The sequence below is a fragment of the Dunckerocampus dactyliophorus genome, chromosome 9 (genome assembly GCF_027744805.1).
Source record: "Dunckerocampus dactyliophorus isolate RoL2022-P2 chromosome 9, RoL_Ddac_1.1, whole genome shotgun sequence".
In the NCBI taxonomy this organism is placed as follows: domain Eukaryota; kingdom Metazoa; phylum Chordata; class Actinopteri; order Syngnathiformes; family Syngnathidae; genus Dunckerocampus; species Dunckerocampus dactyliophorus.
In genome coordinates this window covers 7,212,615-7,227,662 of record NC_072827.1, presented here as the reverse complement: position 1 = coordinate 7,227,662, position 15,048 = coordinate 7,212,615, and the positions used below count along the sequence as shown (strand labels likewise).

At 41.8% G+C, this 15,048-nt stretch overlaps 1 protein-coding gene across 1 annotated transcript; it reads right to left on the bottom strand.

The window, feature by feature from the left end:
* Positions 1-440: 440 nt before the first annotated feature.
* On the bottom strand, positions 441-9,978 carry klhl23 (kelch-like family member 23). The gene is made up of 4 exons (XM_054788291.1): positions 9,532-9,978; positions 8,226-9,441; positions 3,151-3,303; positions 441-3,088 (listed from the first exon to the last, which is right to left on the bottom strand). The coding sequence occupies exons 1-4, from the start codon at positions 9,541-9,543 to the stop codon at positions 2,778-2,780; spliced, it is 1,692 nt and encodes a 563-aa protein (XP_054644266.1). The 5' UTR covers positions 9,544-9,978; the 3' UTR covers positions 441-2,777.
* Between the last annotated feature and the right edge of the window lie 5,070 nt (positions 9,979-15,048).

Here is a 15,048-nt window from a genome sequence, read left to right as displayed (position 1 = left end):
ACAGATAACGTAAGAAACAACACACTTTCCAATGTCCTCTGTGGTGAACATGAGGACTTTTTTTGATACAAAATGATGATGAATATGGTTGGTGCAACAAATGCATGATGTAGAAATTAGATTATAATATAGGATAGAGTATTATGATACATTGACATATATTAATATTCTAACATGACTGAAAAAATGTGGCTTGATAAACATGAAAAGTTCAAGCAAATAGAACCATAAATGACTTTATATAAATGTATTGTTCCTCTCATCAAACAGTATCAGATATCATTGATGAAAGAATTCATCATTTGTCACTACTGTACCCGCCTGTGTCCACTGCAAAGGTCGTTGCATAAAAATACATTTTCTGACCAAAAAAACTAATGCATATTGTTTCCACCCAATTATTTAATGCAAAAAATGCAACTTTTATTTTTCTGTGTCTGAAGAGGATATGTTGCATAAGCTGGATTGTGTTCGTATATATCCCATATGCCTAAATGAGAGAAATCATTCATTGTTTCACTAAATTAATAACAATGAAATCTTCCAACATTCCCTTTTAAAACCTTTTAGGGAGCCATTCAAGTGAAAGACAGAGGAAGTCATAATTCAGTACAGTAGTCGTTTAATTATTCAAGTAAAAAAAAACTTTGCTTTGGTGTGAACAAAATGCATCCTCTGTGTTTTTTGCACCCAAACCATAGTGGATCAATAGACCAATTTAATAGCTTATTTACTAGAAGTATATCTAATACAAATACATACAATACAGTAATTCCTGAGAGCAGGGATGTTCAATCAGTTGTTCTGGTGACCATCATTTCAGAAAATTGAGGACGGGCAGGTAGACTTTCCCTTCAGTATTTTCCTTATTTTGTATATCATGTCATTGCAAAGCCCTGCCATACCTTCACATTTTTAACTCACCAAATTGATCATGTAATAAGAGGTACAGGGCCGCACGGTGGTCTAGTGGTTAGCATGTTGGCCACACAGTCAGAGTCAGGAGACCGGAAAGACCTGGGTTCAATTCTTCCTTGGGCATTTCTGTGTGGAGTTTGCATGTTCTGCCCGTTGCTGCGTGGGTTTTCTCCGGGTACTCCGGTTTCCTCCCACATTCTAAAAACATGCATGTTAGGTTAATTGGAGACTCTAAATTGTCCATAGGTACGAATGTGAGTGTGAATGGTTGTTTGTCTATATGTGCCCTGCGACCAGTCCAGGGTGTACCCCGCCTCTCGCCCGAAGTCAGCTGAGATAGGCTCCAGCATACCCCCGCGACCCTAATGAGGAGAAGCGGCATAGAAAATGGATGGATGGATGGATAAGAGATGCAAGCAAAATGTTCGTCAAAGATCCTTCATATGACAGGAGCGTTGTTCTGTTTTTTAGGATCTTCTGCAAATATGCAAGTCAAGAGCCTCTATATGACAGGAGTGCTTTACCCTTTTAAGGATCTACTGCAAATACGCTGGTCAGAGATTGTGTATGTGACAGGACTGCTGTGCTGCAACAACGCTAGTCAAAGATTGTTTAGGTGACATGAGCGCTCTGCTGTTTTTCGTCTCAACTGCAAAAACGGGAGTCAAAAATCCTTTTCATGAGAGAGCTTTACCCTTTTAAGGATCTACTACAAAAACGCTGGTGAAAGATTGTCTATGTGACAGCACCACTGTACTGCAAAAACGCTAGTCAAAGATTCTTTAGGTGACATGAGCACTCTGCTGTTTTAAGGATCTACAGTACTGCAAAAGCGCTAGTCAAAGATCCTCTCTATGTGACAGAAGCACTCTGCTTTTTTCAGACTCCAAAAACACTCGACAAAGATCCTCTATGTGACAGGAGTGCTCCACTGTTTAAGGATCTGCTGCAAAAGCTCTGGTCAAAGATGACCCATGTGACAGGACCGCTGAGTCCTCTATGTGACAGGAGCGCTGTGCTATTTTTAGGCTTTACTGCAAAATGGGAGTCAAAGATCCTTTATATGACAGGAGCGCTGCTTTTTTTAGGCTCTACTGCAAATATGCAAGTCAAAGAGGTGGCAGGAGTGCTCCACTGTTTTAAGGATGTACTGCAGAAACGCTGGTCAAAGATGATCCATGTGACAGGACCGCTGTGTTGCAAAAATGCTAGTCAAAGATCCTCTACGTAACAGGACTGCTCTGCTTTTTTAAGGATCTACAGTACTGCAAAAGCACAAGTCAAAGATCCTCGCTATTTAACAGGAGTGCTATGACTTTTTTTCAGACCTACTGCTAAAACGTGATTCAAAGATCCTCCAGATCCTTCTTGTGCACACTTCTATCGAGGATGCTCAGTTCTTGAAGCAGTAGTTGGTTAAAAGCCAAGATGAGTGCATAATTGCCACCGTAGGGTGGCTGGACTCTCCCTTAGAGATAAGGTGAGAAGCACTGTCATCCGGGAGAAACTCTGAGAATAACAGCTGCTCATCCACACTGAGAGGAGCCAGATGAGGTGGCTCCGGTCAGGATGCCTCCCGGACGCCTCCCTGGGAAGGTGTTCAAGGCACATCCGACTGGTAGGAAGCCTCGGGGAAGACCCAGGACACATTGGAGAGACTATGTCTCTCAGCTGGCCTGGGAACACCTCCGGATCAGCCGGGAGGACCTGGATGAATTAGCCGGGGAGAGGATAGTCTGTTTTTCCCTGCTTAGGCTGCTACCCCCGCGAAGCGGTAGAAGATTGATGGATCGATGGATACTTGCATAGTTCCCGATGGGAATGTATTTGGCACAAAATGGCAACCATTCATCAGGACACTAAACTCTGTAAAAACAAACACATCCGTGTGATCTGGAAGGTCCTGGAAGAGTCCCCACCATCTCCCAGGTGTCCAGCTGTGGGTGGTATCTCTCAATGCTCTGTAGATACGTCCCTTTGGAGTAGGAGTACCCTCCCGTCACGTAGATACAAGCGTTCATCACCGCGGCGCCACACTCCATCCTCCTCTCCTTCATCACCGATATGGAGCTCCATTCCTCCCTCTCTGTGTCGTAGCAGTCTGCAATCGTCGTCTGCCCGCCCACCAAATAAAGTTTCTTATCCAGAGACACAGAACACAGTCCATATTCTGAAAGAAAGAGAGAAAGAAGTCTGCAATGCATCCATACTGCTGTCTTCTTCATCTCATACCTGGATGAGGGCTGATGGTGATGATGCTCCACTCATTGCTATCGGGCCTGTAGACTTGGATCTTCTCATAGGTGCAGCTTCCTCTAAAGCCATAGTGGCCTCCAGTCACATAGATCTTATCTCCCACCACACAAGCAGTGGCATTTCCTACACCTTCACAAAGAAAAAGAGCAAGCAGTCACCTAAAAAATGTATGAACCGGCCAAGGCTAATTAAAAACAACTGACATTTAGTCATCCATTCTCTGCAAGGCTTATTCATGTTGCTGTGTTTATTGCTGTTCTGCAAGGTAGTGGTAGTGGTGTCCTCCGGGGGTGGTCACAGTAGTTGTTTGGCCACACCCACCGGGGACATAAATAGGGAGACTCCACACCTAAAATGTTTGATTGAAGGCTTTTATCTGAAAGGTGAAACACCTTCACAAACCAGAAGAGTGCAGTTGACTCTGTAACCCACTTGGTTCAGCCAGCCCCGCGCACCGCCGTGAACTCAAATCAAAGTCCTTCGGAATAAGAGTAAGAGAGTTAGAGCGCTAGGCGTCGAGCTAAAAGCCTGAACTCTCAACTCGACGCTCAGGGCAGCTCCTAAGGTTCTAGGAATGAGGTTTACCAACATACAATCACCAGAGGTTCTTTACCTTTTGATTAGTAGGCAAGCTAAAAGGAATCCGGCGGAGGTCAAGATACACTAAGCAGTTAAATACTGTACAGTCAAACTTCGGTTTTCAAATGCCCCAGATTTTGTATGATTCGTTTTTTCTCAAAATGTTGTCTCGCTTCTCGTACACTGTCTTGGTTTTCGTACAATATTGCACGTAACAAACGGTTTAAAGCGTCCAACTCTAAAAGAACCCCTATCCATTCTTCACCGACATTCAGTCACCAGTGTGTGGATGATTTGTTTGGGCGCTCAATTGTTAGGGGGCCGGACGGTGGCCAAGTGGTTAGCATGTTAGCCACACAAAAATTCCTTCAGTTTGCCTACGTTTCAATGTCAGTAGGAAAAATTGCTTGCGTATATATACTGTATATTATAATATGATATAATATGTTGTGGGCCAATTAAAAAATCGGCTAAACAAATGGCCTTTTGGCCACACTTTGGACACTGTTAGTGCTAGCGTCCCCTATGAAGTGTAGCTGTCTTTGCCACACAATCAAGCATCCATTGTGTAGAGTACTTGAAGGAAACATGCATGTGACAGCTCCATAATCTGTAACCCGCGTGGTTCAGGCAGCCCTGCGTTCCGCCCTGGGTACAAACCTAGGTCCCGCTGAATGAGAGCCAAGAGCACTAGCCGTCTTGCTAAAATCCCGAACTGTCAACTCAACGTCCTGTGCGACACTTAAGGTGTCAGGAAGTGAGATTACGTACAGTACAGCCACACTGGTTGGCACCCGTTAAGGTGCTCACAGACTCAAGCGTGCTGCGGACTCCGCATGGACATTCCGCAATTTTCTGTGAAATTTCCATGAAAGACTACATTTCCCACAATCCTTGTTGTTTACATAAAGACATCCTACACAGATGACGAGGAAAGCCGACTGGAAGTGGGAGAAATTTCCACTTCGCTCTGCACACTAGGTATGTCCCGATCCGATCTTCAGGATTTGGTTTGGTTTGGTTTGGTTTAGTTTATTTGAATATGAAGGTTACAATGGAATACATCTCATGAATCATTCTTTAACAGTTCCACATGTCCAAAAGGAGTAGGAAGAAGCAAAGCTTATTTAATCCTACCCCCCATCCAATCTACCTCTTGTACAGTACATGTTGTTCACTTCCTGCTTTCCATGTCATGTTTTCAGTGATAGGATAACACATAATAGATAACGGTGAGATAGCCCTCCCCCCGAAAAAGAAAGAACATTCATAATAATGATAATAATGATGACCATACTAAATAAATAAATAAGAACAAAGCTTTTTTTTTTTTTTTTAACACAACAAAGAAAATAATAAAAAAAATAAATAAATAAATAAAAAATAAAATTTCATTAATAAAAAAAAATAAATAAATAAAATAAAATAACACACCTGACAGAACAATCAGGACTCTTCTGCCTTGTATTTGGCAAACATCAACTGCTTGTATTGTTTTTTGAATGTGCTCATCTCTGTACATTGTTTGAGTTCTTTACTCAATCCGTTCCATAATTTAATTCCACACACGGAAATGCTGTGTGTTTTCAGCGTTGTTCTCGCATATAAATGTTTTAGGTTTAATTTTCCTCTAAGATCATATTTCTCCTCTCTGATTGAGAAATACTTAATTAGGTTTTTGGGTAACGCGTTATTATTAACTTTATACATTATTCTAGCGGTTTGAAAGTGTACTAAATCTGCGAATTTTAATATCTGTGATTTTAAAAATAAAGGGTTTGTATGTTCTCTATACTTGGCATTATGAATTATCCTCACAGATCTTTTTTGCAGTACAGTGAGTGAGTGAAGATTGCTTTTGTAATTATTTCCCCATATCTCCACACAATACGTTAGATATGCTAATACTAAGGAACAGTACAGAGTGTGGAGTGATTTTTGATCAAGAACATATTTTGCTTTATTCAATATAGAGATATTTCTCGCCACCTTTTGCTGTATATATTTAATATGAGATTTCCAACTCATTTTTTCATCTATTATAACCCCAAGGAATTTATATTCTTCCACTTTTTCAATATCCGTTCCATTAATTTGTATTTGGTCGTACGTGTCCTTTCTACTATTACCAAATAGCATTATTTTAGTTTTACTTAAATTCAGAGATAATCTGTTCTTGTCAAACCAAGGATTGGGATCGTTGTTTATACTGGGGAATGTCAATAAATTATTACTTTGAAGAGTTTGTAAAAAACAAATCATATATTCTAAATCTCAGCACAAATTGAGCTATAACCATGTCAAATGATTAGGCCTACCCTACAAGTATTTTGCGCACCCATTTTTTTCATTTTTGTCTTTTATTTATTGGATCTTTTATTGGATTAGGGGCCTGATTCACAGAGGTTTGTTACAAAAGCCAAACAATATTGTTGGTCATGCTGTGTGTGTAATAAAAAAGTACATTCAGCAATACTTTGGTTGCATTATTTGTAATGCTTTGAAGAGCTATTTTCATAACCATATTCATTTTCACAAATTATTGTTTGTAACAAAACCTTATTATAAAAAGAAAAGGGATCGGTACCGAATCGGATCAGATCGGCAATTCTACAAAAAAATCGGATCAGACCGGAAACCAAAAAATGTGGTTCGGGACATCCCTACTGCACACTGCCTCATCCTCGCCCAGTAATTCTCCTTCCAAGAGTTCTTCGTTTTTGTAGTAGTCCTTGTACTTTCTCCTGTGATGTGTCATAAAGATGTCGGCATTTGAGTACCTCATCTGCACTTCAAAGCTCGTCTCCATCGGACTCTCCAGCTCTGTTCCACCACACGAATGCGGAAAAATGCAGATTGGTGTAACGTTAAAAACGGGTCTAGGCGAAAAATACATGTGTTTTGTGTGACACCAGTGCATGGAGCTAGCTTCTGCAGCTGAGGATTGGACCGACACGTTCCCCACTTTTGGCTGCCACTCTACTCGCTCTGCACCCGACCCCTTTGGCCCCTCCTATGCGTAGTAGTTGTGACCGAAAGGAGAAGATTTGCGGGTACAAGCGGCCGGAAAGCATTCCTCCGTAGGGTGAGAGGCACTGTCATCCATGAGTAGAATGTAGACATGGAGTAGAACCGCTGCTCCTCCACATTGAGAGGAGCCAGATGAGGTGGCTTGGTCATCTGGTCAGGATGCCTTCCTAAGGGAGGTGTTCAGGGCACATCCAACATCGGGGAAGACCCAGGACATGTTGGAGAGATTACTATGAGGTAGTTGGGGAGAGAGAAGTCTAGGTTTCTCTGCTTAGGCTGCTGCCCCTGCGACCCAACCTTGGGTAAGCAGAAGAAGATTGATGGATGGACTGTGCACGGAGAGGAGTCCGCATGATAATAAAATTTGAGCTCTGCACGCACGGAGTTTGCAGATGCTTTGAGTCCAAGCGGACCTCCGCATACGTTCAGGCTGTGAATGTTTGGGTTTTTACACTCACTCACACCACCTAAACCTTACTCTCAATAATGTAAGTTGTAAGGTCCTGTCAGCCCCTGCATTCTGCCCTCAGCTCCAACCAACATCCACAGAGTCGAAAGCGCAAGCTGTCGAGCTAAAATCCTGGACTGCCAACACGACATCCAGTGCAACCCTTACAGGGCTACTTGGGATTTTTTAAAATGAAGTTGTATGATATCCCCACCAGCAGTGTGACTTACCCCGCACTTGGTCCTGTGATCCCAGTTCTGGTCGGGTTTCGGTGATGAGAAATGTAGTTCCAGTTGGTTATTGGGGTTACTTAAGGAAAGAGTTTGGCTTCTCAAAACAATATGCGTTGAAAAGATGCATGACAAAAACGCCTCTTCACAAAAATCAGACCTCCCAAATCACTCGGCTTTACTTTCTGTGACGTCGCATGTTGCATCCGTCGCGAGCCATCTTGTTTACGTATGTGTTCCACAGCGGATGAAGATGTGAGTGTCGCAGCCATCTTCATCACATACACAACAATGGACAGCTGATAGCACGCATTAATACGATGCCAGAGAAAGTAAAGCCGAGCGATTGATTTTTTGTGATGCAAATGTATTACTCTTTCGAAAGCATGTTGTTTTGAGAAGCCAAACTCTTTACTTAAGTAACCCCAAAAACTAACCAGAACTATGCTTTTCATTACCGAATCCGACCAGAACTGGGCTCACGGGGCCAAGTGGGGGTCAGTCACCGTTGATGGCTACACTGCTGAAGGGTATAATCATAAAACTTCATGTCAAAAACTCCCAACTATCCCGTTAAGGTGTCAGGGAGTGAGGTCTCCCGTCATTAATCCACACAACCACACTGGCTGGCACCTGCGACACTCACCCCCCTAAACCTTACTCACATCCGGGTTCATCCACTGCCTCCTTGGCTGGCACCCGTTACACTATCAAGAGCATGAAAACCTTCCACAATAAAAGAATTCTTATCCTTTGTTGCATACCTTGGATCATTCTTGCGCAAGGGAGCCATGTCTTCTTGAGTGGATCATAACATTCTGTCTCCTGCTCTGGAGCGCCGCCCCTGTAGCCTCCTATGGCGTAAAGGCAGCCATGTAGCGCCACGGAGCAATGGTAGTATCTGGCTGTGATCATGGGGCAGCCCTCTGTCCACTCGTCATCGTCACAGTTATAAATAAAGACAGTGTCGAGAGCTTCCACCGTGTTGGTCCTGTAGCCGCCAGTCACGTAGATATCCGCCCCCAGTAAAGCCACACTGTAGCTCTCTCTAGCATGATCCGGCATGTCTTTCCCTCGCAGCCATGTGTCGCTTGAGGGTTCCCATATGTGAACTTCACACAGAGGGTGCCAGTAGTACCCTCCGATGATGTAAATGCTTGATGGCGTTTTTCCACTAGTGCCTATTTCCTTTGGTCGTGAAGCCTTCATGATCATAGATTTAAGTCTGTCACCACTCCCCACCAAGCACTGCCTTTGCACCTCCAAACTCGCCTTGAAGTCAGTCTCATCCAGGTCCAGATGGATGGACTGGAGCAGGTCCATAGTGTAATGAAGACGGTTCTCCAAATCATGGATCACCCATTTGGCCACCGCATCTATCAACTCTTCATCCTTCAGTGCACTCAGCTTCTGCGTAGCCACAAGGGTTCGAATCCTATTCAGGTCCAGCTCCAGGAACTCTTCCTGCTGGATCAGCTCTGAGAACCTGCTCAGCATCATCCTCCTGGCCTCACGCTCCAGTTGGGGACACAGGTGGAGCTGAGCAAAAGCATGCATGCCCAAGCAGTTGTCCACATCCAGGAGACGAACGAGGAAGGCTTGGCACGCTTGTTTGACCGGGATGAACTGCAGCAGGTCCGCAGCCTCCAGCAGGCTCTGCACGTTCGTCTCCGTGATGCTCACCTGAGCCGTGTAAACGTAGTTGACCAGAGCCGCCAGAACCCCGCAGTCGACCCCGCTCAGCTTGATGACACTGTTGGACCGCTCCCTCATGTCAGCCGTGAACATGATTTTGAAATAGGAGCTCCTTGCGGACAGCAGCGCCTTGTGGCAGTGGAACACCTGGCTGGAGTCGCCACACTGCAGCGTGACGTCAGTAAACAGGCCGTTGAGGTAGAAGTGTCTCAGGGCGTGCAGGAGCTCTGCTGGATGGTCTGCATCGCAGAACTCGTAGGTGTAACCGTCCTGCTGATGGGACATCTGCAGCAGAACAGTAGACCGCGTCATTGAAACGACACCACCGAGAGACTCATCTACTCGGTCATGCTGCAGAATCACACACACACTGACCTTCTTGTCCATGAATGCTCCTCGATGACCGTCTTCCTTCTGTGCCTGCTCCTCTCCATGAAAATAAAGCACACCGCCGCCTCAATTTAGCACAAGCAGGACGTCACAGGCAGGCCCTCTGTCCTATTTTGGTGGTTGTGTGCAATGTGTCCATCCCCCACCTCGCCTCCTGCTGCACCACACGCACGTCCTTGACAAAATCCATTCAGAGGAATCCCCCTGCCTTCCTCTCCCACTCACACCCACTTCAACATCGCTATACTCCTAAATATATCTATCATGGTCATGTGACCGCATCGTGCATGTGATGGTGGATTAGTGTGCACGGTGTGTGCACGGAGACATCCCTCCGTCCCTCCCACGCTCAGGGAATACACATCTTTTACAATCCGGCCCCCCGCCAACTCGTGTTTTCACTCATTCTTGTGGTTGCCATGGCGTTTCCAACCTAAATCCACTCCGACACGGCTTGACTGTTAATCCCAATTGGGATTAACGTGCACGCTGTGCGTGGCTGTGCAGAATGCAGAAAAACAGCAACGGTCTCAAACCTCATGACGGTCATTTAGCCCCGCTTTTATGGCTTGTAAACCAACAACTAGGTGCTATTCATTCATTCATTATTAAGGAGATCATTATCGATACATTATTTTTAGAATATAAAAAATAATACCATGTGTCATATTATAATATATATGGTTAAGAAAACACATAAAAAAATATGCAGTAATTTTATAAGAAAAAAGTTGTAATTTAAGGAAAAAAAGACGTAATTTTACAAGAATAAGTAATATTATGAGGGAAAAAATGAGGTTGAAATATTAAACAAAGATGTTCTTTTTTGAAAGTCATAATATTATCAAAGACAACTATAACAACACATACATTTGTAATTTAAAAAAAACTTAGCTTGCCAGAAAATGTGTATATTTACCATAATAAAGTCCAAATATCCTGGGAATCAAGTCACACTTGCAAGAAGAAAGTTGAAATAGCGAACAAGTTGAAAACAACCAGATTTTTTTTATTTTTATTTTTTTTACGAGAATAAAATTAAAATATTAAAAGAAAAAAGTTATAGTCTACCAAGAAAAAAGTCACAATTTTACAAGAATAAACTCGTCATTTTAGTAGCATAGAGCTGAAATATGAAAGAAAATATGTTGTTTTTTTTAAGTCGTAATAATATGAGAAACAGTAAAAACAGCTGTAATTTTTATAAGAATAGAGTCAAACTATGAAGAGAGAAACAGTCGCAATTTGACGAGACTAAAATCATGTCATTCTAGAACAGCGCTTCTCAAATAGTGGGGCGGCCCCGGTGTGACAGGCAGGGAGGACTTTCATTATTAGTGCAGACCTGCCAACATGTCTGAATTTTTTGTACTCAGCCTGCAATTTGACTCTTGAATACGCTTGGATGCTTCACTGCTCTCCAGTTTGCTGCATTTCGCTGGTTTCCGGTTTGTGTTGAGTCTGTAGAGTACAGATAAATAAATACAGGACACAGTGTCAGTTCCTCAATAGTATTTCAAGAAAACATTTCTGTCCTCCAGTGGGGGCATGCCAGAAAATACCTGAGAACCACGGCTCTAGTAGCATAGAGCTGAAATATGAAACAAAAAACACTTTTACATTTTTTTTAAAGTAGTAATATTGTGCGAAACAAACAAGAGAAAATAAAGTTGTCATTTTTGGAAAATTAGGTTGGAGAAAAAAGTTCAAATATGATGACAATAAAGTCGAGAAGAAAATTTACAAAGGTTGTTTGAGAAGAAAGTTGAAATATTTCGCGGGTTTGTGTTTTTGCTGGCGTTTGTCTGTCTGTGTTCAAAAGAACTTGAGAAGTTCTGAATGGATTTGGAAGAAAATTTTCAGGAATTGTCGGAAATGGGATATTTTATAATTAAATAAAAATATAATGTAATTTTGGGGGTGAGCCAAAATTCAGCCATTTCCCTACAACTAACTATTATTACCTGCTACTACTGCCACATTTCTCAACCGATTCAAGCCATTCCAACCTCAAACTGTTCAACATGTTCAGGACATTCAGGCTACCAATATTAATGCTGAAGAAAAATTCTACATTTTCCCAAAATTCACACTTTTCCGTAAAACTGCTATTGCCTACTGCAACTTCCACATTTCTCAACCGATTCACCTCGTTCAAACATTAACTCATTCAACAAAGTCAGGACATTCATGCTATTAGCTGTACAGCACAAAAATTCCCACATTTTTTATGCCGGAATGCAAATGCCTTTGATCTAAAGAGTTCTAGCTACTTCCACATTTCTCAACCGATTCAAAGACATTCATGCCATTTTCCACATGCACTTTTCTTGCATTCCCATTTTTTTAGAATGCAAAATGCCTTTGATCTGAAGAACGCTAACTATTTCCACGTTTCTCAACCGATTCAGATCAAAGTCAAAATTATCAACTCATTCGGTACATTTAGTCTTTCGGGTACATTGCGCGATCATACTAGGTGTTAGCATACTATCATTTTTAGCTTTTTTCATAGGTAGACACATGTCCCGTATAAACACTTAGCACTGCCATGGTAGGTGTTACCATGCTAGCGTTAGCATGTTAGCATTGCTAGCATGTTAACATTAACATAGTAGCATTTTTAGCTAATTTCATGGGTAGACACACACACAGGGTCAGGCAAAAATGATCTGACACATTTGTAGGTTAAATAAAAGGCAAATAAAGTAAAGGAACAAAAAAGTGTTTTTATTTTCGAAAAGTACATATCATGCCATTTTTTTCATATAATGCCATTTTGCTTTGTTTCTTTATAATGCCATTGTTTTTCGTTTCTTTTTCACTTGCTGCCATGAATTGGACTGGTGAGCATCGCGCTTTCATTGTGGAAACGTTTATCAAAACAAACTAATCTGTAACTGCAACACAACGAGCGTTCTGTTTGCACTTCAGTCTTGGTAGACATGATCCCGTACCAGCTGGAAACACCATCTGGTTATGGGTTACCAACTTCACAGCTACTGGATCTGCATTGAGTGTGTGGACAATAATGGATCCCATTTGACTGATTTAATTTTTAAAACATAATGAAACAGAATGGCATTATAAGTACTTTTCAAAAATAAAAACACTTTGTTTCTTTACATTATTTGCCTTTTATTTAACCTACAAATGTGTCAGATCATTTTGCCTGACCCTGTATAAACACTTAGCACCATCATGCTAGGTGTTAGCATGCTAATATTAGTGCATTAGCATTTTTAGCCATTTTCATAGCTAAGCAAATATACACTCCTGATCAAAATATAAAGACCAGTTGAAAAATTGCTAGAATTTGCATTTTGCACATTTGGATCTTAATGAGGTTTTAAGTAGAGCTACAATATGCAAAAACAAGAAGGGGGAGTGAGACAAAAAGCATTTTGAAAAAGTAATTTATTGAAAACAACAATTAAACTGAAATAGGCTGTTTATCAGCTGATCAAAAGTTTAAAACCACAAGCTATAAAAGCCAAAATCTGCTCAAAATGTTCATTTTCTGTCAGGCATTCACACTGTCATGCCCTCCTGATGGCTAAAGCTAAGAAGCTTTCTCTTTTTCAACGTGTTCGGATTGTGGAGCTGCATAAGCAAGACCTCTCGCAGTGTGCCATTGCTGCTGAGGTTGGGTGCAGTAAATCAGTCATTCTACATTTTTTTTTTAAAGATCCTGAGCATTATGGAACAAAAAAGTCAAGTGGTAGACCCAAAAAAATCACACCACACCAAATGGCTTCCAACGTTACTGGCATGACAAGGAGATCCCACCTCTACCCGGAGGGGGGGGGGGCATCATGATCTGGGGTGCTTTTTCATTCAGTGGAACACTGGAGCTTCAGGTGGTGCAGGGTCGTCAAACGGATGCAGATGTTGCAGCGGGCATCCCTCATGACTGAGGGCCCTCGTCTGTGTGGTAACAGCTGGGTTTTTCAACAGGACAACGCTGCAGTTCACAATGCTCGCTTGACCAAGGACTTCTTCAGGGAGAATAACATCACTCTTTTGGACCATCCTGCATGTTCCCCTCATTTAAATCCCATAGAGAACATTTGGGATGGATGGCAAGGGAAGTTTATAAAAATGGCCATCAGTTCCAGACAGTTGATGCCCTTGGTGAAGCCATCTTCACCACTTGGAGCAATGTTCCCACTAGCCTCCTGGAAACACTCGCATCAAGCATGCCTAAAGCAATTTTTGAAGTGATTAACAAGAACGGTGGAGCTTCTCATTACTGAGTCCTACTGAGGACATTTTTTGTTGTGGTTTGGAGAGTTTTTTGTTATTTTTTGAGCGATGGTCTTAAACTTTGATCAGCTGATAAACAGCCTATTTCAGTTTAATTGTTGTTTTCAATAAATGTCTCACTCCCCCTTCTTGCTTTTGCATATTGTAGCTCTACTTAAAACCTCATTAAGATCCAAACGTGCAAAATGCAAATTCTAGCAATTTTTCAACTGGGCTTAAGATTTTGATCAGGAGTGTATAAACACTTAGCACTATTATGCTACGTGTTAGCATGCTAACGTTAGCATGTTAGCAAATTAGCAATCTAAATCAGTCGATAAAATAATTGTAGGACTAATATTTATGCTGTAAATCACAATATGGGGAGAACTGTGGCGTTTAGCGGAGGTCTGCGCTCTCCAGGTGCTTTTCTAGTTCACTATTGTGGAGGTGCGTTCAAGGCTCGTTGAACAAAGTGGGAAAAACACTATTGGTAAAGCATAAAGACGTAAACATGTAAAAATTGTAGGCTTTTCTAACAGTGGTACATGTTTGTGGTACATTTTACCGGCATTATCACATATTTATCAATTATTACCCACTTGTGGTGAATAAGACGTGTTTTCTGCAGTGAAAATTGAAAAAATAACTAATTACTTTACCAAAAATTCGCAATTTTGCTCAGAAATGAAGTGAAACATTTAGTTGTAGTTTGCGGTGGTGTCGCTGCCTCACACTGAGAGCTGTGGCTGTATTGCGACTCGCTCATATCGCTAAATAGGGAAGCAACACGTTCGGGGACAGCTCTTCTAGTGTTTTGATGCACTTCGTTTGTACGCCAGCGATGTGGGGATCGACACTGAAATATCGATACTTCAGATACCAGCTCTTAATGCGGTAAAATCGATTCTCAAATCCAAAATATGGATACTCGAGTCATTTGAGGTCATGTTTGTTTGTTCAAAGGATGATCGTGAAGCGAGCCATGTGTGAATTGTGAATCGAGCTGTCATTCTTGATGATCAATCATTTATTTTAATGGTTTTTCTCGTTTTACTTTTTAAAAATGGTCTGTTGTACATTGTTCTTGGCTATATTGTAAATCGCCTCGCTACTCAATATAACGCAGGGTTTAAAAGAAATAATTACTAAAGCCTTAATATTTTATTTCATTATTAAATTAATTCAATGTCTTGTGTTCGTTATACTATGATATGAAACTTTACTTTTCGGTATCGGATCGGTATCGCCGATACA